The sequence below is a fragment of the Cricetulus griseus genome (genome assembly GCF_003668045.3).
Source record: "Cricetulus griseus strain 17A/GY chromosome 1 unlocalized genomic scaffold, alternate assembly CriGri-PICRH-1.0 chr1_1, whole genome shotgun sequence".
Classification (NCBI taxonomy): Eukaryota; Metazoa; Chordata; class Mammalia; order Rodentia; family Cricetidae; genus Cricetulus; species Cricetulus griseus.
This window is the reverse complement of record NW_023276807.1, coordinates 230,483,586-230,509,444: the sequence shown is the minus strand read 5'-3', so window position 1 is coordinate 230,509,444 and position 25,859 is coordinate 230,483,586. Positions and strand designations below refer to the sequence as shown.

General features: G+C 41.3%; 2 protein-coding genes and 1 pseudogene across 2 annotated transcripts in view; 1 reads left to right on the top strand and 2 right to left on the bottom strand.

The window, feature by feature from the left end:
• Nufip1 (nuclear FMR1 interacting protein 1) overlaps positions 1 to 2,355 on the bottom strand; it is a 29,608-nt gene extending 27,253 nt beyond the window's left edge. Inside the window, exons 1-2 of the mRNA XM_027390119.2 lie at positions 1,921 to 2,355; positions 1,125 to 1,207 (exon numbers count right to left, since the gene is read on the bottom strand). Coding sequence (XP_027245920.1) covers positions 1,125 to 1,207; positions 1,921 to 2,314 — 477 coding nt within the window. The 5' untranslated portion in view covers positions 2,315 to 2,355. The remainder of the gene's footprint in view (positions 1 to 1,124; positions 1,208 to 1,920) is intronic.
• Positions 2,356 to 2,415: 60 nt separating this feature from the next.
• Positions 2,416 to 25,859, top strand: Gpalpp1 (GPALPP motifs containing 1). The gene is made up of 8 exons (XM_027390120.2): positions 2,416 to 2,625; positions 7,286 to 7,418; positions 8,378 to 8,476; positions 11,759 to 11,864; positions 16,808 to 16,939; positions 17,408 to 17,572; positions 18,960 to 19,058; positions 21,880 to 25,859. The coding sequence occupies exons 1-8, from the start codon at positions 2,538 to 2,540 to the stop codon at positions 22,096 to 22,098; spliced, it is 1,041 nt and encodes a 346-aa protein (XP_027245921.1). The 5' UTR covers positions 2,416 to 2,537; the 3' UTR covers positions 22,099 to 25,859.
• On the bottom strand, positions 19,880 to 21,152 carry LOC118239633 (annotated as a pseudogene).

The following is a 25,859-nucleotide window of genomic DNA, read 5'->3' as shown; positions in this document are numbered from 1 at the left end:
ATTCTCCTTATATGAAAAACTGGCTTCCAGGCAGGTAAAAGCATCTGCTGCTAAACCTTAGGACCTGGGTTCATTCAATCCCCAAGACACACATGGAGATAACTAACACCTGTAAGTTGTTCTCATACCTCCACACATACGCATCTACCCCCAACAAAAACAAATGTAAAATAAGAAAAAAAGGCCTTCGACAAATACCCATTGCTGAAAAAAAAAGGAAACCTTACAACCTGGACAAATAAACAAAAAAGAAAAAGAAAAAAAGCTTTTCTAACAATGACAAATATCCATTATTGAAAAGATGAAAATCTTACAACAAGCACAAACAAACACTAATAGCACAATGAATTCTGTCTGAATTTAAGACACTATGTGCACAGCTTGGGAAAATATAAACTCTCCTAACCTAGAAACATTAGATTATAGCTCAATTGAGCATAACAAGAAAAAAAAAAGGGGGGGGGTAAGAAGGGGATCTGCTTCTATATCAAAGAAAGATTCTTCCATGCTAAAAAGCAACAAGATTATGAAAAATAAAAGATTTTTCATCACAATTTGTTTGCAATTCCAACTCCGTAAAAGGCTAGGACTTCCAGTCTTCTAATTCCAGCAGTCAGTCCCATCCTTGGTAATCTTCTAAACTTCACAGAAGTTTAATAATATTTATATGTATTTGTAATCATAATCCTCAATTTTGTTTGGGTATCCAAACAGATTTAATGTTCTTTTTTTAAAAATAATTTATTTATTTTGATTTCATGTGCATTCAGGTATGTCTGTGTAAAGATGTCAGATCACCTGGAACTGGAGTTACAGACAGTTGTGAGCTGCCATGTGGGTGCTGGGAATTGAACCCTGGTCCTCTGGAAAAGCAGCCAGTGATCTTAACCACTGAGCCATCTCTCCAGCCCCGATTTAATGTTCTTTTTTTCTATGGTTTCATCATTTGTTTTTCAAAACTACTTTGCTTCAACTTTTTACTTGAGGAAAAGCTCATTAAAAATCCTATCCTACTAAGGCGCCACATGTCCATAACAGATGTGAAACACACAGACAGGTCAAACACAAGATATGAAGCAGTAAACATAAGGCTCAAAGTGCCACTTTCATCATCTCAGAAATACCTTCTTTCTCTGTTTTCTGTTTTGAGGCAAACTGAAGTCACTGAATTTTGCATCGTGTGTTCGTGGAAAATAAGATTGTGTAACTAAAAAAGAAAGGAAAGATTTATTTAAGATTGCAAACGTACAATTATTTATTATTAATCAAAACACCCTTTTTTCTTACATTGAAAAAAAAAAGTGTAGGTAGCATATGAGTGAGTGCAGGTCCCCCATGGAGGCCAGACGAGTTATCGGCCCTTCTGGAGCTGGAATTACAGGTGGTTAAGAGCCGCCTAATGAGTGTTGAGAATCGAGTTCTGGTCGTTCTTTTAATAATGATCAGGTCCCCAAACACTCCTTTGTGCACAGCTTGCTCCTCTATGCTGACCGCGCCCTCTCCGCCACGCTCGCTCGCCAGCCCTTCCCACCTGCAAAACTCTCCTCACCGCCGACCCATTTCTCCAGCCCCCACCAATCCCTTTCTAATGCATACATGCAATCATTATTTTGGAATGCGTAGCTTTATTTCCTGTATTGCATCTTCCTACATTAGGGAGATCGGAAGCCTGCAAAAGGTAAGAATTTTTGTATGTTTTGTTCGTTGCTATCTATGTAAGTAGCCCCCGGTAAACAGTTGGATTGAATTAATAAACTTTGAATGAGCAGACATTCAAAGGAAGACCTTCTAGTAAGGTAACTTTTCAATACTCATTACCATCCTCCAAAAATACAGGGCAGAGAGCTGAGAGATGAAAAGGGAAAGCTGGGAGAGGGAAAAGGAGAAAGCAAAGGGGTACCACTAGGAACAGCAGCTTACCCGAAGAGTGGTAGGACGTGTGATACGCGGGGTAACCATTAGGAGGCAGCCCCCAGTACCAAGGCGTCGAGGCTTGGAAATTCCAGGCCGGCTGGCCGCTGTACTGAGGCTGTACATCCAGCGGGGCCTGGGCATCGAAAGGAGGCTGCGCCGCGGGAAGAATCTGAGCATCGAACGGGGGAAGCGCTCCGGAGAGAGGCTGCGTCTGCACGTGGGGTTGTTCCTTTTGGCACGGCTCGGACCCCGCCGCCGGGGACGGCAGAGGAGGGGGCGGCGGTGGCAGCATGGCCCAGAACACCCAGTTGTCCCGCGGCGGGGCAGTTTCGCTCGGAGTCCCCAGCGCGGGCGTCATCGCGGGGGCTGAAGGCCACCCGGCGGGAGTCGGCTCTGCCATGCCACCCAGCAAGCGGAGAGCCCAGCGCGCAATTGTGGAGCTAACATTAAGCGTCACTTCCGCTACGGCCCGTCTGACCTATGGGCCGGTCTCAGGCCTACGTCATCAGTCGGAGCCGGAAAAACCTGCGGCCTTGGCTGCTTAGCTTGGTCTGCTGTCGAGGCTGGGTTTAACCTGCGAGCGCAGGTTGGCTTGGCCGCTGGGCGACTGTGCGTCTCAGCGAATGGCTAGGGACCTGATTGGACCGGCACTGCCTCCAGGCTTCAAGGAGCACGCGACAACTGAGGACGAGGAGGCCGACCTGAGCCCGGGTAAGCTGCAGCAGGCTCCTGCTCTCGTGGGAAGGGCTGGCGAGCGCGGCAGAGTGGGCGCGGTCAGCCCAGAGGAGCAAGCTGTGCACAAAGGAGTGTTTGGGGACCTGATCGTTATTAAAAGAACGATACAGTCCCCGTTTGCCATTAACATGAGCCAGACTGTGCCGTGAACAGGTTTGTGCCAACTGATCAGTCTTCGTCCGGTCGTCTGTTTAGCCCTTCCATCAACTGTGTAACAAAAGATCACGATACATTGTTGTGCCCAACAAGAGAGGGACCCCAAGGCTTCAAGGAGCTTAGCGACACCCGAATGCAAGTACAGGAAGGTTTGTTTATTTCCAAGGAAAACCAGCTAGCTGGGGCTCAACACCGTCGGGAGAGTTGAAGCCCCGAACCATACATGCAAGGTATTTCTAAAGAGCAAAAGGGGAAGTAAAAAAGAGGGAAGGGGTCATGAGACCCATGATCTCAAATCTCAAAGTTTCATATAAAGTTACAAAGTTTCATGCAAGGTTACAAAGTTTCATGTAAAGTTACAAAGTTTTTATACAGGGTTCTCACAAGGTAATAGGTATTGAGCAAAGAAGCTATAACTGTCGTTTGTTTTAGTTGAGGGCTGATTAACACGTCCTGTGGTCTGGGGATTTATGACCGGCAGATCAAGAGACCATCTAGTTCCTAGTTTTCTTAGAGACAATGGGCTAGGGGCCGGTGTTTATACAATTGGTGATGAGCTGGCGTTCCCTTTTCTTTTTTTGGAACTGCTTATGGCCTCCTGTCCCATAGCCTAGGGTCAGAGGTCTCTTGCTTAGTTAGGGTCTTTTAATTTCTTTATCACAACATATGTTACAAGTGGTGACAGCGACCGGAGAATTGGTGCCTAAGTCACACAGTGATGAAACCAAAATTAGAACCTAGTATCTCTATTCCTTCGGAGTTAGAAGACCCTTGCCGAAGATCCTATGCCTCTTTTGTCTCTGACCTGACTTCCTGGCTTCTCATTCTATCAATCCGTCTTACACACACACAGCCCAGTGCTCACATAGACAGAGTTCATGCTTCCTTAATGATAGGCTTCTTTTCTCCGCTCCAGTTGTACCTATATGCCTGACAACTCCAACACATCCTTCAAATCCCAGTTTAAGCAGCACCTTCTGGGCAGTGGTGGCACACACCTTTAATCCCAACTCTCAGGAGGCAGAGACAGGAGGATTTTTGTGAGTTTGAGGCCAGCCTGGTCTACAGAGTGAGAGTTCCAGGACAGCCAAAAAAAAAAAAGTATCACCTTCCTGACCATTGTCACATCTTCCTTGAGGGTTTTTCTCTGCCCAATTACACTAATATTCAAGACACTCTATTGAAATAATTTGCTGACATCAGTCTCCACCTTTTCACTATGTCTTGTAACCTTACCATGCAATACACATGTCCTATATACACCAATGCCTCCTCTCATTCTTTCATGCTCTTCTGTCTTTAACGCTTGTTCCAGTGTAGGCTGGGAGTGACTGTAAGGATTCGGGCATTATGTTGGCCTGCCCCTGTCACCTGGCAGAAAGCACTCAAGCAGTACTCAGGTCAGCCCAGGATTCCATAACTGCTAGTCTGCACAGGTGCAAAGGACCCCTTTAAAAGAAAGACCCCCCCCTTACACTCTTTTCCCACTGTTCCCCTGGGACAAACAGGACTTTTCCTGTCTCCCTCTTCTGTCTCTCTCTCTGTCTGTCTCTGTCTCTTTCTGTGTGTCTCTTTACCTCTTTTTTTTTCTTTTCTCCCCACTTCCCTCCCCTTTCTAATAAAACTTCTCACTTAAGCTCTGTCTGCCTGGTATGTTTGTCCCCCACCTCGGTCACCCTTGGCTGCTGCAGAATACGCCAAGGTCCCCCACGCTCTTTATCATAACAGTGACTATAGTTGGGAAAGAACAAAACTGAAGGAATATTGCAACTATTTCTAAATCTTATTTTCCTTTTCTGGCTACCCAGAGACTGTTTCCACTGTAAGTCTTCCTTACAGATGTTGGTTTTAGTGTAGCTATTTTTTTTTAATTCCTCTTATTGCAGGGTATTGGTAGCATACACCTTTAATCCCATCACTTGGGAGACTGAGGCAGGTAGATCTCCAACTTCAAGGTCTATAGAGTGAGTTCTAGTACAGCCAGGACTACACAGAGAAACCCTGTCTCTTTTATTCTTTCTTTATTAAGAAGTTTCCACTCAATTGAGGTTTAAAAAGTATGAGTGAATTATATTGAGTAAATACCCTGCAACTTATTTACATATTTTAATGGTGGCAGACATTGAGTAGATTGTGTTTTGATTTTTTTTTAAACTCTTATAAAGAGTGCCAGTATACATTGTGTGTGTGTGTCTCCTTTTAATACCTCAGCTTCAGAATGCTACCAATTTACCAAAGTCCTCAGCAAGTATGGGAATCTGATTCTTCCATGTTCTTCCTCATAATTTTTCTCTGTTTTTTTTTTTTTAATCTAGTGTTCTGAAGCAGAATTTTATGGTACTTTAAATTTGCATTTCCTTGAGACAAATGAAATTGACCACTTTTTTTTTAATAATTTTTACTGTTGTGCTATGATAAAGTCTTTTGCTCATTTTCTATTGAATTGTTGGTCTTTTGATTTGTAGAGTTTTTAAAATTATAATACAAAGCCTTAGGTTTCATTATTTATATTCATGAGTGTGGGTGTGTGTAGGAAGAAGATCTACTTACCTGTACCACTGACCACTCCCTTTGGGTGTGGTCACAGGTACCTAGGAGGCATGTAGGATAAAGGGCTGAGAGAGGAGAGATGTTCTCTTCCCGGTTCCGGTCGGGTATCAGAGTGCTGCTGAGACTGGATTTGCAGAGTCCTATCTGGTTATCTGTTTCTCATGTAAGTGATCTCTGTGGCTTTGGAGGGTGTCCTGGAACTAGCTCTTGTAGACCAGGGTGGTCTCCAACTCACAGAGATCCACCTGCTTCTGCCTCCTGAGTGTTGGGACTTAAAGGCGTGCGCCACCACCACCCGGCCTCATTATGACATTTTAAAACAAAAGTGTTGTTTGTTAATTCTTCTCCACATTGCCTTCACACCTCTTACATTCCTCACCCATCACCCATAACCTCCTTTTTCCTTTCATGTGTCATGTGTGTCCCCATTCCTCAGTGCCTCTTTTAACCCCCTTGTGGTCTCCTTTCTAGTTTCAGAGCCTATATCCATACATACCCCATTTATATACACGTATGTGAGCATTATAAGCCATGCTGCTCCTATCAGAGAGAACATATTATATTTGCCTCTCTGAAACTGGGTTTCCTCACTATAGAATATTTTCCAGTTGTATCCATTTTCCTATAACTTTCATGATTTCATTTTTCTTAAAATGAAAATTTTACAATATAAAATCCCATTGTGTGTTTTTATACCATATTTCTGTTATCTATTTATCTGTTGATGAACATTTAGGCCAGCTCCATTTCCTCCATATTGTGAGTAGAACATCAATAAATATGAATGTGCAAGTGTTACTGTACTGGTTGCAAGTCTTTTGTAAGCTTGACACAAGTTTTTGATCATGGTGTTTCATCACAGCAATAGTAACCCTAACTAAGACACTATTTTTTTTTTCTTTCATGTTCTCATAAAATACTAATAGGGTCTACTATATTAGCCATTTTTTAAGCATACTCTTCAGTGGCATTTGTTATAGTCATACTGTTTATGTAGCCACTGTTCGTTGATAAAACTCTTCATCTCACAAACTAAAATCTGTTGAATCCCATCCCTTCCTTCCCACAGCTCTACGAATTCTGTGTTATGAATGTGGAGCTCTAAGTACCTCCTGTGAGTGGAGCCAAACAGTCGGGGGTTTCTGTAACTATCTGTTACACTTTTCATGATGTCCTCAAGGTTCATCTGTATAGCATTCTAGAGTATTTCCTTCTAGTGAGGATTCCTGGTTTAAACTTTATCAGCCTCATTCGACAGAGCAACAAAGTAGCACAGGCAGGTTAACAATGCAGCCTTGCCTTCCTTTGTGTTAGACACACTGGCCTCTTCAGCCTGGAGCATCAGCTTGTTCTCTCCATGGAGAATGCACAGCGTGTTGTCTTCTGCTGACTTTTTCTCTATCTAGAACAGTGGTTCTCAACCTCCTAATGCTTCAGTCTCTTAATACAGTTCCTCATGTTGTGGTGACCCCCCAACCATAAAATTATTTTCATTGCTACTTCAAAACAGTAATTTTGCTACTGTTATGAATTGTGACATAAATATCTGATATGCAACCCCAAAGGGGTTACTTACTGGTTGAGAATTCCTGGTCTAGGATGTTCTTTTGGATTGCTATATGACCATTGTTGTCCCGTCACTTAAGTGTACCCAAATGTCTTGTCAAAGTGGCCTTCCCTGGCCACTGTCTTCCAAATTGTCCTCCCTCCACACAGACCTGTTTTTACTGTTTCAATAACAACACTTTTGAACTGATCTTTTTACATTTGTTTCTTTAGGAGTATTTACTCTGTCACTGATGGGTGGATGGGTTGGTAGGTGGATAGTTGGAAGAGTAAAGTCCATAGTAAATGCTAGCCAGCTGTGGCCATGAAAACTGCATCCAGGAGGACTCAGTGAAAGAGTTCTAACAATTCCAACCTTGTGTAGTTGCAGGGCCTGCTCTGCCTCCTAATTACAGAAGCAGCAGCTCAGACTCCTCAGACAGTGATGAGGACAGCAGTTCTTTGTCTGAAGAAGGAAATCAAGAGTCTGAAGAAAATGACACTGGTCCAACTGCCAGGTGAGTCTCTGAATTCCACAGTGAAGCAAGCCTCACACCTCTCCCAAGTTGGCTGGACAATGGCTACTAGGAGAACTGTGCTTGCATTTGTTCACCTCGGGGAAAATGTCTTCTCATCTGGCATGTCACACCATCTACATCTTGTATAAAGAACTTATTCTAATTGCTTGTGGTGGTACCTACCTTTAACCCCAGCACTTCAGAAGCTAAGCCAGGTGATCTATATGAGTTAAAGGCCAGCCAGGGCTACATAGTAAGACCCTGTCTCCAAAAAAATAAAAAGGAGCTTATTCTAGTAGTGTGTAGATAAGGAGATCCCTGAAATGAATGGATGAATTAATGAATTAGTAAGATTTGTGTGTATGGTGCTAGGAAATCAAACCTATGACCTTGAGCAGGCTAAGTAAGCTCTCTGCCACTGAGCTACATCTCCAGCCTAGTAAGGTTTAATATATGTAAGAGGTTCTTTTTTTCCTTAACATATTATTGAAATAACTAAATATTATAAGTAAGCCCATAGCATTTCTTTTTAAAATTGATATGCAGTGGATATTCTATTTAAATATGCGATTCCCTTAAGATTAAGAGACAGAAAAAGGCAACTTACAGTGCTTCTGAGAGGGAGGCTAGAAGCCGAACTCATGCATTTCACTAAGAAAGGGCTGAAAAGACCTTGCGATTTTTTTTCATTTAGTGGAATCTTGAATTCTCTACAAGATCCAGAATGCTTATCTAGTCCTGGACAATAAATAACTGAAGATAAATTACAGGAAAAGAATAAGAAGTATTGTAACTATTAAGATTAAGAACTATTGTATTTTCAATTTGGCAGGGTTAATTGATTTTGTTCCAGTGTTTATATATCTATATAAAGTTAATGTTTTCTTTCAAAATTAGAGCTTTTCTTTTTGTAAAAATTTAACATCTGTTTAACTTAAGTTGTGCTACTGTAATTTTAGAAAACAGAGGCGAAATCAAGATAGAGATGACGATGATGATGGGTTTTTTGGACCAGCCCTCCCTCCTGGATTTAAGAAGCAGGACGACTCTCCTCCAAGGTAATAATGTATAATGCTTCAGCCAGTTTTTTAAAGTTCATAATGCTGTATAGTTTTATATACAGACTGACCCATGATAGCCATCCTTTTAGTTTTGAATGAGTAAGTTTATTAAGTATGTAGCAAGTGAGAATAGAAGACTAAAACAGAAGATAGACGGTAAACCGTCCGCAGACAGACACACACATCCAGCAGGAATGACTGGAGAAGCACTGGGGAGAGCGGTCAGTATGAGTCCCTGCTGGACAAAGAGGAATCAGGCAGAACGTCTCCTCCGGGGTGAGACTCCCATTAGCTATCCTCACAACACACACTTTATATCATGGAATATAAAGCAGAGGCTTCTGTTCTGGGAAAGTGCTAGGACAATTCACCCTGAAGCTGGTTTCAATAACAGTGTTTCTACCCAACTGATTAACTCTCCTTCTGGACTCAAAGTCACAACAGTTGGAGATGGGGATGTTTTCTGTTCTCCCTTCCCTGTCTCACAGGGTGCAGGCCAGCCTGTCCTGGGACAAGGGGTCCTGGAGGACACTGTAAGACAAACATGCTTGGGTCTGAAATGGGGCCCACCTCCAGAACCGCTTCTCAGGGAGCTTAAACAGCATGTGACAATTTACTAATATAATGCATATTACATGCATGCCAGTATGTCAGAGCACATGGAAGAAATGGCTGTTTGTTTTTATATTCAGAGTTGAGGATCTCATATGCCAATTCCTAATTTCCATATAACTGTTTCTTTGAAGTATAGCAGGACTACAGTCTGCTGCTGTTTTTATATAATCCCCGAACAAACTATACTTTTACATCTTTAAAGAGTAATGCAGATGATACAGGTATACAGATGTGGTTCATAATGCCTGAAAATTAGGACCTTCTGCTCACCTTTTATAGATAAGTTACTGGCCCCTAGGAAATTGTATTCCTTCCAGAAGAGCTCATTATAGATGGACTGTCTCACCTGAAAGTCTGCAATCCAAAATACTTCCAAATCCCAGACTTGAGTGCAGCCAGCATCACACCACAAGTCTGCTCTTCAGTGTCCACAACCTTGTTTTATACACATAATTATCACCTAGCCCATTATATACAGTTGCCTTAGGCTGTTTGTGTATATGAAACACAAATTAATTTTCTCGTTTAGACTTGAGACCCTTTCCCCAGGGTTTCTCATTACCTCGCATCTGTAAATAGTTCAGAATCTAAAGTTTGAAATGCTCATGGTCTAAGCATCTTGGATAAGCTGTACTCAACTTGTATTTAGTCTATGGTAGTTTCTTTCTTAAAAATTACATTTCGGTGGTTTGTCTAGACATTGTTTTACCTTATAGGTCTTTTGCTCTTATATAATGATTTCTCCCTAGATGTGTTCCTTGTGCTTTCTCTTTGGCTCATTTTTTGTTTGTTTGTTTTTTGTTTTTTTTTCTGCTTGTTTGTTTTGTCCTATTCTGGTTTGTTTATTTATTTTATCTTATTTTTAGATGCCTGTTTGTTCTCTAGTGAGAAAGAGAAATGATGTATGTTTGGGGGGCAAGGAGGTAGGAGGATCTGAGAGGAGCTGGAGGAAGGGAAACTGTAATCAAAATACATTAAATGGGAAAAATCTATTTTCAATTTTAAAAAAAGGGTAAAAAAGAAAATAACATTTTTTGACAATAAAACCCATATGTGAAATAAAAAGTAGCATATATTGGAGTAAAAAGCCTCTGATACAACTGCAGAATGCCACAGCTACATTACATTTACTGTATGTAAAACTTTGTGTTACATTTTATTTATTTGTGGGACACACACACATGACACCCCTGCACATGTGGAGGTCACGGAACAACTCGTGCAAGTTGGTTCTCGTCCTTCCACACTCTGAGTTCAGGAATTGAACTCAGGTCCTCAGGCTTGGCAGCAAGAACCTGTACCCACTGAGCTTTCTCCTTCTCACTGGTCCAATATGTTTACTATCTTCTAAGATTATGCCACAGATTTTATCTCCACAAATTCTAAAGTCATAAATTTAATGTCTTTGTAGCTCTGGTAAGAATTATACTTAGGAAAAGCCTTGTGCATTTCCTTGTAGCTTGTAAATGACAGCAAATTGAATCTTTCTGATAATTTGAAACTTTGCCTTTTCATATACAAAACTATTATACACAAAGAGGGTTCATGAACCCAAAATAAGATTATTAAGGGGTCAGAACTATTGGCTCTCAATACTGTTTCCCTCTGCCAAGAAGCCAGTCAGGGAGGCTCTAAGTGAACATGGTGCTACTTGTCCATCCCTCTGAGGAGTTCAGTGGCGTATGAGAACCGTGAGGAAAATATTGGAAATGAAATATTGGATATGAAATGAGAAAAAAGCACATTTTCCTTGTATTTTCTTCTCTACAAAAAGGCTCAGTATTGAGGCAATCTCTCTTGTATTGATGACAGTTCCCTGAGAATGGGGTAATAATCCAACTCTAAAGATTATGAAATTTGACATCAAAGATTCCAGGTCTTAGGCTCCTGTTCAGCCCCTTGCTGTTTGTGTTCATCTTAGCTATTAATTTTCTCCAAATCTCAGTGGCTTACACGGAAAAGGGTTGTTTAAGGAACTACAAACATACCCAAGTGAAATGTGATTGGCACAATAGGTACCTTCTGCTTCATCTGCGTGCCACAGTGGGCCAGCTGCATTCTTCTTTACTTCGGCATCACTGCTGGGTTACTAGCAAGGACTGTGTAGGTTTGTACTGCTGTGGTGCTTGCTCCTGACTGCTGGCAGTGATGTGTGTACCTGTTGTAGCTGTCCTTAGAAGAACATACTTTCTGCTTAAGTAGTTCTGACTGTAATTACAAGGCCCAAAGGAACTCTGAGTAGATAGCAAATATCAAAACAGTGGAAGATGAAGCACAAGACACCCTCATGAATACAGTGAGATCAAAAAGATTGAAAATATTTGCTTAGTATCTAGTTGATGACAGCAGATAAAGGCACTTGTCCCACAGCCTGAGAACTGGAATTCAATCCCTGGTTCCACTGACCTCCATATGCACACTGTGGCACACACATGCCCATAAATAAATGAAAATATTTTTCTAAAAATGAAGTAGAAAGCTATCGATACTAGTAAAAATAGTGTTACAAAATATTCTTATTTTTAATATTTGTTAAATGTTTGGGTTTAACATTTGTTACTGGCTGGGTTTCTTATAATTGTGCACTTTTATTCTAAAATTTAGAATAAACTAAACAGCTTTTTAAAGTTAAGAGAGCATAATAATGGTGTATTTTATTTTCAGGCCTATGATCGGTCCTGCATTGCCACCTGGTTTCATTAAGTCTTCACAAAAAAGTGACAGAGGCAGAGAGGATCCAGGACAAGTGTCATCATTCTTCAACTCAGAGGTTTGGAAATTTTTCGTTTAAAGAATAAAATGTATAACAAACTCATAACCTGAATGGCATCTGTAATCATGTGGCTCACATAAAAATGATACTCCAAATAGAGTCTCTGAACACATTGTCAGCTCACTGTGAGAATTGAACACCCACTACCAACTGAAGGTGAGAATTATAGAACACCCAGAGATGAAATCAAAGGTGTTCTCACACCTGATACCTTAGCAAAACAAGATTGTCAAGGATTATGATTTGTGCTATCTTTGAAGGGTGGTATTTTTGTTACTTTTCACTTCGTGTCTTAACAAGTTTCCCTCCAAGATGGAAGGTTTTAGCTTTAGAGGAAACTGCTACACAAGAGAGGTCCGTCCTCTGCCTAGGGAATGGTGCCACCCATGGTGTGTTGCTTCTCCTACTTCAATCAACATAATCTAGATAACCCCACACAGAGACATGCCCACAGGCCGCCTTGATATTACCAGTTCCTCACTGAGGCTCTTCCCAGGTGATTGTGCACTATGTCAGGTTGGCATGGCAATCAACACTAACCATCACAAGATGTCTGCACTGTGCTCTAAAAATGAAGGAAGTGTGTGACACCTAATAAGAGGTCTAGAAGTAAGATCAGTATGAGTTTGGTTAATTTAACAACATAATCTCCAGTTTTCCATCTTTCTGCTCTGTCTTCTTAGGCATGCTAATTTCCCATCAGCGGAGTGCTTTCTTTATACCTGTTGTGCCTGCCAAAGTCTTCAAATTTACGTGCAGTTCCCAATGTCCAGACACTAAAGTGAATGAAAGCTTTCACTGCAATAGAGGAGGGGAAACCTTCCCATAAGGTCTCATGTGGGCTTCTCTATTCATGTTTGTTTGACCAAAAGTGTATCAGATGCCCATGGGTAAGCCTGTCAGGTTAGTGCCAATGAGACCAAAGTGAATGGCTTTGAATTATCCATGTTTCCCCCCAAGGCTTAGAAAAAGCCCCAGTTTCATGGCTCCAAAGAAGGCAAATGATGTAGGTTTTTCTAGCAATAAAGTAATTATTGGTAGAAACCATCACCACCACCACCACCCTGAGATCACAGGACCAGGGCTGTGGCAAAGCCCTAGTGTGGTGCATAATGTCTGTTGTGATTGTAAGTAAGGTTGCTATCACAGATACTGGAGCTCAGTGGGCATCCCCAGAGGAGTTCCAGGTTCTTGTGTCCCCAGACAAGGAACTGAGCATCAACACAGTTTGCATCAGAAGCAGAGATGGTTTGCTAGAAAAGATCCACTGCCAACCAAGAGAACAGTCCGTGTCTTGAGTGGGTCTGCTGTCTGGGGTGGGCTGCTTCGTCTCATAGTGCAGACTCCGGCTTATTTGTATAAGACAGTCATCCTTTTTTATGCTGTCTGTTATAAATAATTCTATATAGAATTGATACTTCACATCTCCTTAATCTGAACTCTCCACACAGGAGTAGGAGTCAAGTTCACCTGCAGACGCTTGAGTATCTGCTCTTGTGTATCACTTTCCAGATTTAATTGGATGGGGAGGTGTTTAGTCTTCCTCTTTGCCAACTGATTTCTCTCATACACTAATTTGGTCACCTTTGCCCAGGGCTCTGCAGGCCTTACTCTCTGCCCTGTTGTTCTCCTGTCTTGAGATAATAAACCTTTGAAGACATCAAAATGCTGTACTATGCCAGGTTGGGTTTGGGCCTATGATTCTAATTTTCAATTAAGTGTTATTTCTGTTTGCATCTCTGATCCTCTGTCTATATCCTGTCTTTCAGTATCAGGTGATGTTTGTCTCTAAAGCAAGATGTGATGAAATTTTATCTTCATAAAAACTATCTTATTAGATATCAAAATATTATTAGTAGTATTAGCATATCCTACCATCAGACACTAATGTTTTTATTTGTTCGTTGGATTTTTTTTCCTCCTCCTCCTCCTCCTCTTCCTCCTCCTTCTTCTTCTTTTCCTTTTTTTTTTTTTTTTTTTTTTTTGAGACAGAGTTTCTCATGTAACAGTCTTAGCTGTCCTGGAACTCACTTTAGAGATCCACCTGCCTCTGCCTCCCAAGTGCTGGGATTAAAGGCATGTACCACCACCCAGCCTGGATTTTTGTTTTGTTTTGTTTTTATTGTTTTATTGTTTTTTTTTAATTGGGGCTTTTGTTTGTTAGTTAATTAGTTAGCTTGTTTGGTTGGTTTGTTTTTGAGGCAGGGTCTCTTCATAGCCCTAGCTATTCTAGAACTCACTATGTAGACCAGGCTGCCCTCAAACTCACAGAGATCCACCTGCCTCTGCCTCTGAAGTGCTGAGATTAAAAACATGTGCCACCATTCCTGGCCACAGACACTAATGGTTCCTAAAACTTTAAAAGTTTATCATAGAGGCTGGAGAAATAGCTCAGCTGTTAAAAGCATTTGCTGCTATTCCAGAGGACCCAAGTTCAGTTCCCAGCACCCACACTGGGTGTAACTCTACCTCTAGGAGGTCCAATACGATCTTCCGACCTCTGTGTGCATCCACATATATGTAGAATATGCATACAAAGAAACATACACATAGATAAAAATATACCTCTTTTTAAAGGTTCATCATACCTTTTGTATTTGCTTACCTTAGGCCACAAAGGTTTATTAAGACTACAGAAAGTACAGATACACTTAAGATGATTCTTGTGGGCCGGTGAGCTGGCTTAGTGGGTAAAGGTGCTTGCTGCACCTGAGTCCCATCCCTGAAGTGCATGTAAAGATGGAAAGAAAGAAATGGCTCCATAGTGTTGTCCTCTGACCTCCACGCACACTGGCACATATGTACACACACACACAGACACACACACACAAATTGTTAGTATTTTTTTTTTTAATTGGGTGATGTTTTGACAGCACAGTTTTACTGTTGGATAGGTAAGCTGTCAATGCTTAAGGTTAAATCATCAGCAGGTGGGTTCAAGAAGAGCATGGTAGGGCTTTCATGAGAGTACAGAAAACACTGGTCCTGAAAGGGTTATCCTTAGGTACCAGTTTTAAAACTTGATGTAAGTTCTCTCTAATCTTCTTAAAAGACTTATTCAAAGATTCATTCCCTCAAGATGAAAGGAAAAAGAATATCATTTCATAGTTTTATTGTAAGAATCAACTGTGGCGTTGAATGCCAGAGCCCATCACACTGTCTGTGTGTGTGTGTGTGTTTCAGAGTAAGCCACAAGAGCAGGGACACAATTATTTAATTGCACTTGTATGAGTTTAAAAAGAAAAGCCCCAGATAGAAGCTACTGTTGAGTGGTTAAAGGGGAAATGAAAGGGGTATAAATGAACTCCTTATCCTGTAAGCTCAAAAAATAAAATAAAATAAGATGTAGAAGCTGTCAGAATCGAAGGACAAGCATGTTGTTATTCATTGTAATCTACTGAGGACAAAGACAAACTATAAGCCTTGGGGTATTACGCACCTATCCAGATCCTACCAGGGAACCATCATCCGTATGATCAGAACAAGATGCTGTTCCAGCCCATCTCCATTCCTTTGTGTCTGGCCGAAACACCTTCTGCTGGAGGCCCCCAGTTGACACACTGGGTTGGGATTCAGGAGGTGATTTTCACTGTGCTTCCTGTCCTCCATAAGAATCTTTCAGACTTGCTCTTAGTCCTGCAGCAGCCTCCCTGCAGGAGTCCCTCTGCCCACCCACCTAAATTCCCTGGGGACTCTGTCTTTTGGTGTAGATCCCAGTACCCCCAGCTCTTTCCCACAACCAATCTCAGCCGTTCCTCCTAGCCCATCTACATTCCTTTCTATCACCAATCAACCTACAGAAGCACTGTCTGCCAGGGACCCCACAGCCACCACACTTGTCCAGAATCCAGAAAGGGCAACAGCAACCAGAGAACAGAAAACCCACTCAACAAAGACAGGCCTGATGTGGACACTAAGAAATATCTCAAGCATAGTAATTCCAGATGCCTAGATCTTGGTACAAAAGCACAAACATGAGCAGCCAATACAATATTCCTCTACCAAAAGCCAGTTACCCTATTGCAGCAGGCTCTGGAAAAAGCAATATAGCTGAAAGCTTAAGGCAGGGCCCTTAAGATAGCAATTATGGATATGGTTGAGGACCTTAAAGAGAATATAAATAAATACCTCAATGAAGTCTGTGAAAATACAAACAGCTGAATAAAATGTTGAAAATAATTCAAGTCATGAAAGTAGAACTTAACAAAGAAATAGAACCACTACAAAGAAAACCAAACTGAAATAAAACTGGAAACGAAAAATTTAGGATGTCAAACAAAAACCTCAGAGGTAAGCCTCACCAACAGAATGTAAGACATGGAAAAGGAAATCTCAGGTGTTGAAGACAAGGTAGAAGTGGATAGCTCAGTCGAAGAAATGTTAAATCTAAAACAAAAGGGAACTAGAGGTATCCAGTTATCCGCACTATTTTGTTGATGCTTCTGTATCTGTGTTTGGGAGCTGTTAATACAGTACTTGTTTCATAAAAGCTGATAGTAATGCCCTGATTCACTTGCCGTATTCAAAAAAGCTGTTCATGTACAGAGAGGAAAATAGGTTTCAAATGTTGAAAAGAACTCTAAGGCCGAATCTCTGCATCAAGAAAAGTTGAAATCCTGGACATGTAGCTCAGGGTAGAGTCCTTGCCTAACATGTACAAAGCCCAGGTTCCCGTCAGCAGCATAACGGGTTGGCGTATGAATAGGAATAATATAATGAGGTCTTCGATGACAGGAAGAGAAATGGGACAGTCCACATGCTATGGAGCCGTCAACTTCAAGGAAGCCAAGGAAAAGCTCTCTGTTAAGTGATGGGCTACCAAGATACTTTTTGTTTGTTTTATTGTTTATGCATAATCCATTTCAGCTAAATCCCAAGTGGTTTAAGATCATTGTAACCTATTGGTCTCTTCTTATAAAGATACTGTCTTGTTTTAAAAGGAAGCAGCAAGCAGTGAAGATGAGGATATTGTTGGACCAATGCCTGCAAAAGGACCAGTTAACTATAGCGTAACAACAGAGTTTGAAAAAAGGGCCCAGAGAATGAAGGAAAAATTAACCAAAGGAGATGATGTAAGTTTTAAAGGGTTTTGGTTTTTTTCTGATGTATTTGATGTGCATGAGTGTTTTTTGCATGTGTGAATGTATGTTCACCACGTGTGCCTGGTGTCTGAGGACGTTAGAGGGAGTCCGACCCCCTGGAACTGGAGTTACAAATGGTGGTGAGCAACCATGTGGGCACTAAGAACCGAACTGAACCATCCTCTACAAAAGCAGCAAGTGCTCTTAACCTCCGAGCCAACTCTCTAACCCTAGGAAATAGCATAGAATGTATACACATATAGGGGGGGTACGTGTGTGTGGTTTTTGTCTTTTGTTTTGAGACCGAGTCTCACTTTGTAGCCCTGGCTAGCCTAGAACTCACTATGTAGCCTTGAACACACAGACATCAGCTTGCCTCCATCTCCCCAGAGCTGGAACTAAAGGTATGTGCCACCACGCACAGCCACTACTGTGTTTTTAACTTTATTTCTCATACAGGATTCATCTAAACCAATCACAAGAGAATCATGGATGACTGAGCTTCCTCCAGAAATGAAAGACTTTGGACTTGGGCCAAGAACCTTTAAGAGAAGAGCTGATGACAAATCCGGAGACCGATCTGTCTGGACAGACACCCCAGCTGACCGGGAAAGGAAAGCTAAGGTAACCGGGTTTTTTGTTTTGTTTTGTTTTTGTTTTTTCTTGTTGTTTTTTGTTCATGTATTCTGTCTAGTTTGTCTTGAACTCTCAAAGATACAAGATGAAATTATTTAAGGGTATGAATGATGTAGGGCTTTAGAACAGTTGTACCTCTAACCTCAGGACTTGGGATGGTGGCTCTGAATTCACTGTCTCACACTAGTGAGGATTGAAAACACCAGTATTGGTGGCATTATGTGAAGTGGACACAAGTTTTATTCAGGGGAATTACAGAGATGTGAGAAATTGAGAAAAAGTGTGAAATTAAAGAAAATTAGAACTCTCAAGGGTGGTAGGGGTTTCCAAGTACTTTCTTGTCTCAGGATTTTATAGGTCTATGGCAAAGACTAGACAAGGGCTGAGTAATTGCTGTGAGGTTGGTTAGTTCTCTGGGCTATCATGAGGTTAATAGATAGTCCACATGCACTGCACATGTTCCCTGGTCCAACCCAAGAGATGGGCTGTTTATGTGCTGCCCACCTAACTAGGGATAGTCAAAGCCTCCGCTTGTCCCTCTCTGACTTAAGCTTTATTAGCCATTGACCTGGACTGTCAGTGGCTGTTGTTTCTCACTCTGTCTTTTCAAGTGTTTTATGTTGTACCCAGCTTTTTCATTTGGGCCATGAACATCTCCCAAATCATGACATGGAGACTTCCTTATTAGTTATGAATGCTGGACCTTGCTTTGGTTTGTTTCTTGCTAGCTCTTATAACTTAACTTGTTTGTCTTCATCTACATTTTGCCACAGGGCTTTTTACCTTTCTTTGCTTCTTCATATCTTATGTATATCATGTCTGGCTGAAGGCTCCCTGGCTTCCGTGTGTGTGTGTGTGTGTGTGTGTGTGTGTGTGTGTGTGTGTGTGTGTCTTCATTTGACTTTGTGTCACACGCCTTTGCTGTTCTTGCTTCTGTTAATTCCAGTTTGTTGGCAGGTTTCTTGGGGTTTTCTGTGTAGACACTCATACCATCATTGGATGCTGACAGTGTCCTTTTCTTTCTCTTTCTTCTTCTTTTTTTTTTTTTTTTTGTCAATATGTATAGTCTTTTATACAGTGGAAGATTTCTTGTGTGTTATTTTCCCACATTTTGTCGTTGTTAGTTCAAACTCACCCTGAGTTTCTTTCAGTTGGGTGACTGGGAGGGTTTGGTTTGAATCCCATTGTCCTCTTCCTTGGGAAAATCACCGGCTCCTGAACTATCAGGTCCCTCCTCAGTTATGCAGCTATTTCTGACTGGGAGGAATTGAACCAGCCTGGCTTTAGTTCAGTTTCTTGTCATTTAATCTAAATGACTTTAATAGTATTTCTTTTTCATTCTATTTTAAGTGATGCTATTGTGTTCTTTCTTCAGGAAATACAAGAAACAAGGAAGTCACTCAGTAAGAAAGATGAAGAAAACGTATTGTCAGGAAGGGATAAGAGACTGGCTGAGCAAGTGTCCTCATACAACGTGAGTAAACAATAAAATATAATCTCCTCCTCTCCACTCTTCCTCTTGTCCATCTTCTTCTCTTTCCCACTTTTTTTGTGCTGAGATTTTCCTACATCACCCAGGCTGCCCTCTGACCTTTGCTCCATATTTTCTGGTCTCATATTTTTCTGTCTTTTAGTTTTTTTGTTTTGTTTGGTTTTGGTTTTTCAAGACAGGATTTCTCTCTGTAGCCCTGTCTGTCCTGGAATTTGTTATGTAGACCAGGCTGGCCTCGAACTCACAACAATCCACCTGCCTCTGCTTCCTAAATGGTGGTATTAAAGGCGTGCACCTCTAGCACCTGGCACAGTTCTAATTTTCTTCTTCTTCTTCTTCTTCTTCTTCTTCTTCTTCTTCTTCTTCTTCTTCTTCTTCTTCTTCTTCTTCTTCTTCTCCTCCTCCTCTTCCTCCTCCTCCTCCTCTTTCTCCTCCTCCTCCTCCTCCTCCTCTCCTCCTTCTTCTCTCATATATATTTAAAATCGACTTTATTCTGATTCTAAGCAAAAAGAATGGGAATGGGAGTGGCAGTAACAAACAAGGTCTCACACTGGATATTGTGATGTGCTCTAGCAGTCTTTGAAATTCAGGAAGAAAACAGTTGTGTTCCAAACAGCTAAATATGCAAATCCAAGAAAAGGAAGGTATGTTTTAACCGCCATGTTCACTCTGAAGCCCCTTCATGTCCTTCAGCATCCCAGGGAAGTATATGGTCTGCTTAGCTAACCGAGGTGGCGCACACACCACATCACTGGCATCACATGACAGTTGCCTATGACACTAAACTTGTGAGGCACATTTTCTCACAGGTCAGCATCCTCATCCAGGAGGGCAGTTGTTTGAGCAACCTCTAGATCATACTAAATCGTACTGTGCTGCCAAAACTGGGTCCATAGCCAGCTCAGGTAGAGTGAGAGTAGGCATTGCAACAAACTCCCACTTAGGATTTCCAGTGAGCTTTCTGGCAAGCCAGAGAAAGATTTTTCAAAATTGTAATTACTTTTGGCAGAAATGTCATAGTACTGAAAATTCTTTTGCCTTTATTTTCCTGTCTTAATGTCCACTTTGTTGCCATGCAATACAATGGGGATGTTTTCACATGCACACATATTGTGTGTGCCAGTTAGGTACATTCTTGTAACTTTTGATGGTAAATCACACTTTATAATGGCACACTGGCTTTGGGTATAGTCACCATTGCAGTGGTCCCCAAACTTCTCCTGGGCAGCTGTGTCCTACACCTTGAACTTGATGGGTCCTCTGTTGATATAGAACATAGGTAGATGCAGCTCCATGCCCAGGTGTCTACATACTTCTCAAACGGTTCTTTCAGCTATGCTGGGACTTGACTCCTGAACCTGCTGGCTTATGTAAATGTTTCAGATGGGCCAAGCCCTGATAGATTAATAGAAATGGGTTAATTTAAGTTGTAAGAGTTAGTTAATAATAAACCTGAGCTATCAGCTGAAAATTTATAATTAATATTAAGACTGTGTCGGTTATTTAATAACTGTCAGGCAGGAAAATAACATCCACCTACAGGTGTAGTGGAGTACTCCTATAATGCCAGCATTTGGATAGTGGAGCAGGAGGGTCAGGAGTTCAAGGTCAGCCTCAGCTACACATCAGGTAAGTTGGAGGCCAGCCTGGGCTACCTGAGACCCTGTCTCTTAATAACCATATAGGAAAGTCACCTTTACAGATGCTTTATAGGACAAATCAGTTTTAAGAAAGACTAAATTTCTAGTTCAGACTCAAAAAAAAAAAAAAAAGGAAAGATTAAATGAGGGGCTGGAGAGCTGGCTCAGCAGCTAAGCCTGCTTAGTAGTGCTCTTGCAGAGAACTCGAGTTCAGTTTCCAGTACCTCCATAATGTCTCATGACACCTGTAACTCCAGTTCCGGAACTCCAGTTCCCTCTTCTGGCCCCTGTGGACTCTTGTATACATACGATACACAGAAACCCACTCAGGATCACACTCATGTATTCTTTTAATCTTTGAAAAAAGACCAACTAAATGACAGGTGTTGTAAATAACCTTAAAATGGTTCTCGCTTTTACCAGTCTTCAACGCCATCTGTGCAGCCCTGGGTCCCAGCTTTGAGGCTGCTGCTCTGCCATCTCCTCCATCCCTCCCTGGTCCTTCCATCCCAGGCTAATCTACTCAGAGGTCCACAGCAAATCCCTAATTTATTAAACCATTGCTTTTGCACAGACCTCGTCTGAAAATGGTATGTAGATAGACCTGAAAATGTGAGTTTCAACCTAAGCTAAGAGGAGAAGAGGAAGGAGGGTTGTTAGGGAAAAGAAACAAGCAGAACCATGGGTGAAACAAACGTCTTTCAGCTCTGGCCATTCGCCAGCTGCTAAGGCCTAAAATTAGGCCACGTCTGTGCCCCCTATTTCATATTTCACTTCTGTTTTGGCTTCTGTCAATGCCTTCACCTCTTTCTACCTGAGTGGCTTCAGGGACCAGTTCATCTGTGAAGCGGGAATTAAATTGCTCATTCTTTCACACCCCTGTTCTTGGTTTATATTCCTGTTAAGACTTAAGTAACCATAACGACTGTGCTTCCTTCCTTTCTTATTCTTTTGCTACATGAAGCTTGTAGATGTCTTCATTCCTTCTGAATTCTATTTACCACAGCTGTACATTGTCTTCATAGATGCTGTCTTGCATCCTGAAACCCCCATCAGGGCTTACAAACATCTCTCATTCACATGCACTGGTCCAGTCTGCTTTGTGGCATAGACTGAATAACCTACATGCACTAAGGTGTTTGTCTCTGTCCTGCTTTCCCTAGGAATCAAGAAGATCAGAATCCCTCATGGACATTCATCATAAAAAGTTAAAGAATAAGGCTGCCGAAGATAAAAACAAGCACCAAGAGAGGATACCATTTGACCGTGATAAAGATCTCAAGGTTAATCGGTTTGATGAGGCTCAGAAAAAAGCCCTAATAAAGAAGTCCCAAGAACTAAATACCCGGTTTTCACATGGCAAAGGCAACATGTTTTTATAAGTGAGTGTGCTTCAGGGAGGTACACTCGTGCTGAGTGAGCAGTCAGAACTCTCAGAACCCTTTGTCTATAGTAATTATGTGCACAAATACTTTTCCTTTTGTAATAAAGTAGATTCAGATTCTACATTTTTATAAATTGTAACTGTTGAAAAGTTGGGGGTAAAATGCAGTTAACTGGAAAAAATAACTTTGTCTTCACAATAGCCTAACAGAACATTGCTATTAGAAAAGCTTAGGGTTCCAGTGAAGAGAAATGGTACTACACAGAGCGTGATATACAACTTCAGGGGTCGTGTACGCCATTAGAGACAAAAGAAAGGTTTGCTGGTATTTGTGTGTGTGTGTGTGTGTGTGTGTGTGTGTGTGTGTGTGTTCACTTGCTTGCTTGTTTTTTTTTTTGTTTGTTTGTTTTTTTTTTTTGAAACAGGGTCTCACTGTGTAGTCTTGGCTGGCCTGGAACTCACTATGTATACCAGCAGGCTGGTCTCAAACTCGCAGAGATGCACTTGCCTCTGCCTCCCAAGCACAAGGATTAAAGGTGAGCACCACCAGGCCCTGTTCATTGAACAAGATCACAACTAGAAGAGTCATTGCTTCAGAAGGCCTCTCTAAGTTTTTACAACTAGTGCATCATTTATCCCTGGTCCCATCTGCGTTTGTGGTGTCAGTTAAGGAACAATGTAAGAATTGAGGATGCTTCTGAAGTTCCTTGTGATTTGTAGCAGTATGAAATGGACTCAATATTCAGTGTGATTTTAAAGGACAATATGAACTTTAGAGTGTTTTCCAGCTTACTGAATTGTTACCTCAGAGGGATTTTCCTGTGGGATGTCTGTCTGTCCACCATTATTTGTTAGAGAATGATCTTTAAAAACATACAAATTTGCACTGTTCTGTGTATCCTTTAAACTAACATGGGAACAGACAATCAGTGTTTCTTATATGGAATAGAATATTTTGGGTGTTCTTGGCTTTTCTTTATATAATTATTTTAAGAATCCGTTCCCACAGTCTGGTTTTATGATATTTTACAAGTTTCTTCTTGGTTCTGGGTGGGACTGTATACTGAATCTCTACCACAGCCTGGACCTTTTTCCTCAAATATATTTAACCTGCCCCAGAGTCAGTTTGTTGGGCCCTTGCAAATCCATGAATTTTAAATTGTTTGGTTTACCTCCCAAACATCACCTAGTTAATGCACACCTGTGTGAAAATGTAGAGTGTGGAGTTTTGTTCTTTCTGCCTTTGTGTGTTTGATGCCCGGGAATTTTTATTAACTGTCTGATAAATGGTTGTTTTTATTGGTTTTAAGTAAAGAAGGTTGTTTGGATTATCTCATGTTAAGGAAATATTCTTGTGATTTTTTTTTTTAAACTCAAGTAAGTATTTATAAAGGAGGCAGTCTGAAGGACATTATACACTCTGTTGTCATCCGTGTAAAAGTCTAGGACTCCTGTCTTCATGGTCTCGCCCAAACTGTCTGCATCTTGGAGCTTCACATGGGATAGTCAGATCCATATATGTACATAACACTTTGTAGCTGGTTTACTGGAGCGTTAATCCTGTATAGCTTTTTAAATTAACTCACTCATCCCTGAAAATGGGAAGTCTGTACTCATGACCCCACTAGTGGGAGTGATGTATGTGTCAGTGCTTTGATCAGTGCTTCTTAAGCTGTTAAACACAAGCTCCCAAATCGGGAGATAAAACCTAAATGCCAATTCTATGCATTTCTTGCAGGTTTTCTTGTTCTGCTAACTCTGTACTCCAGTTCTAATGAAGCATAGAGTTTTAATGGAAAACATTCTGATTCCCGATTTATGTGAACTTTATAAAAACTGGGCAAACTGTTCAGATTACAATATAAAGTATTTCTTAATAGTGTCACATTTTTGTACTAGTGTAAGTAGCTTATTCAAGGACTATTGCTTTTGAAAACCTGGGTTATTCTGAGTGAATTGAAGAGGCTTGTTGTCTGCATAGAATTGGACAGACCTACCCTTTGACTAAAGTGAGTGATAGTTTCTGCACATAAAACTTTATACAAGAGTATTAGCTTTGGCTAGGCATGGTGGCACACACCTTGAATCCCAGCACTAAGGAGGCAGAGGCAGACAGAGCTCTGTGAGCTCAAGACCAGCATGGCCTACAGAGCAAGTTCCAGGACAACCAGGACTATGGAGAAAGACCCTGTCTCAAAACTCCAGGGGAAAAAAAAGGTGTATTTTGTCCATTTCATTTGTGATTTTTTTTCCCCCAATGAGAGGGAGAAATGTTTTTTAGCTATGAGAAAACCTAACATATTTTGTGAAATTTGATACTTTTAATGTTGAAATACAATAAATAAATAAATAAATAAATAAATCTTTTTAAAAGGAGATAATGGTCTGGAGAGATGGCTCCAAAGTTAAGAGCATGCACTGCTCTTCGGATCACCTGAGTTCAGTTCCCAGCACCGGCACCTGGTGGTCCACAGCCCCTGTAACTCCAGCTCCAAGAGATCTGACTCCTTCTATGGACCTCCATGGTTACCTGTGCTCACGTACACAAATCCACACACAGACACATTCTTTTAAAAAGAAAAGTAAATCTTAAAAGTAAGAATAATCCTATCAGACACTCACTGGCCTTGCTTTTTCAGTGGAAAGGGATAGGAATATTTATAATGTACTTACATTTCCTGTGACCTCAGCATAAGGGCAGGCCACCAGATGTACTGCCTCTTAGGTACCCTGGAGCCAGTGCTCTTTTCTGTCATCCAGTGATAATTGCAACAAAGTGTAAGCCATTTCTAGGGCGGTTTGGCCACATGAAGACACAAATCCCAATTTAATAAATGACAATAAAAAAATCATGTAGCTTTGAGTGTATTACAGAAAGGTGTTCCACATGTCATCCTTTCTCCTCCAAACCACAGGAGGCCGGTTTGGACCCACTCTCTTGGCCATCGGCATTTTCTAACCAAAGCATCCTACGTTTTGGCCAAGTTTTATAGGACTCTAGTGCCCTTTGCAGTGCAAAGATGAAGAAAAGAATAACACCAGGTGCAAGGAGAGGACCCTGATGTCTCACTGCTGGCTGTGGCCCTCCAGTTAGTGAACGGGAAGACTTTGTCCAGTTCTCCACCTTCTCGGCTGGGTAGATGACACCCCTCATCTGGTAGCCACATTGCTGGTGAGCAGATGGTGGAGTCATTGTTTTGGGTAGTGAGGGAAAGAGAGTGAGGGAGGGTGGCCCAGCCCAAGGTGAGACTTGAGATTAGATTAGCCTCAGTACAGGAAACTGAACCCTGCTCGGGGGCGGAGGGACATAGTCTACATAGAGTTTTAAATGTTTAGGTGTGGCAACACATTTATCACCTTAATATTTAGTTATTCACTGTCAAGTGTGAGATGTGTGTGGAGCTGAGCCTTACATGTTTCAGACTTACAGAAATTATTCGATGTTACTTGTTGGTTCTTATGCAGGCTAGCAATGTTGATACTATTGGGAAGTGCATGATGGTGGGGTGCAGGTCTTGAACTTGAGGCTGTCATCCACTTGTACTGTTCCATGGTATTATAAGTATTTCTAGAAAAGCCTCTCCAGTGAATTAGACCTATGAGGAGGAATTAACGTTAAGAGAAGTGGCTCCTGAAGAGAAACTCATGCAGAATCAACAGTTTACTTGGCTTCTGATGCCATCCTGAGGCTCCAGACTGCAGTTACAGAGCCTTATGCTGCCGTGGAAGAGCTTTTTATTTGGTTGTTTTTTTTTTTTT

Excerpts from the sequence above, each read along its gene's own strand:
- Gpalpp1 (XM_027390120.2), top strand. The coding sequence starts at position 2,538 with ATGGCTAGGGACCTGATTGGACCGGCACTGCCTCCAGGCTTCAAGGAG. Across the intron at positions 8,477-11,758 it reads CAGGACGACTCTCCTCCAAG|GCCTATGATCGGTCCTGCAT; the intron begins GTAATAATGTAT and ends TTTTATTTTCAG. Across the intron at positions 11,865-16,807 it reads CATCATTCTTCAACTCAGAG|GAAGCAGCAAGCAGTGAAGA; the intron begins GTTTGGAAATTT and ends TTGTTTTAAAAG.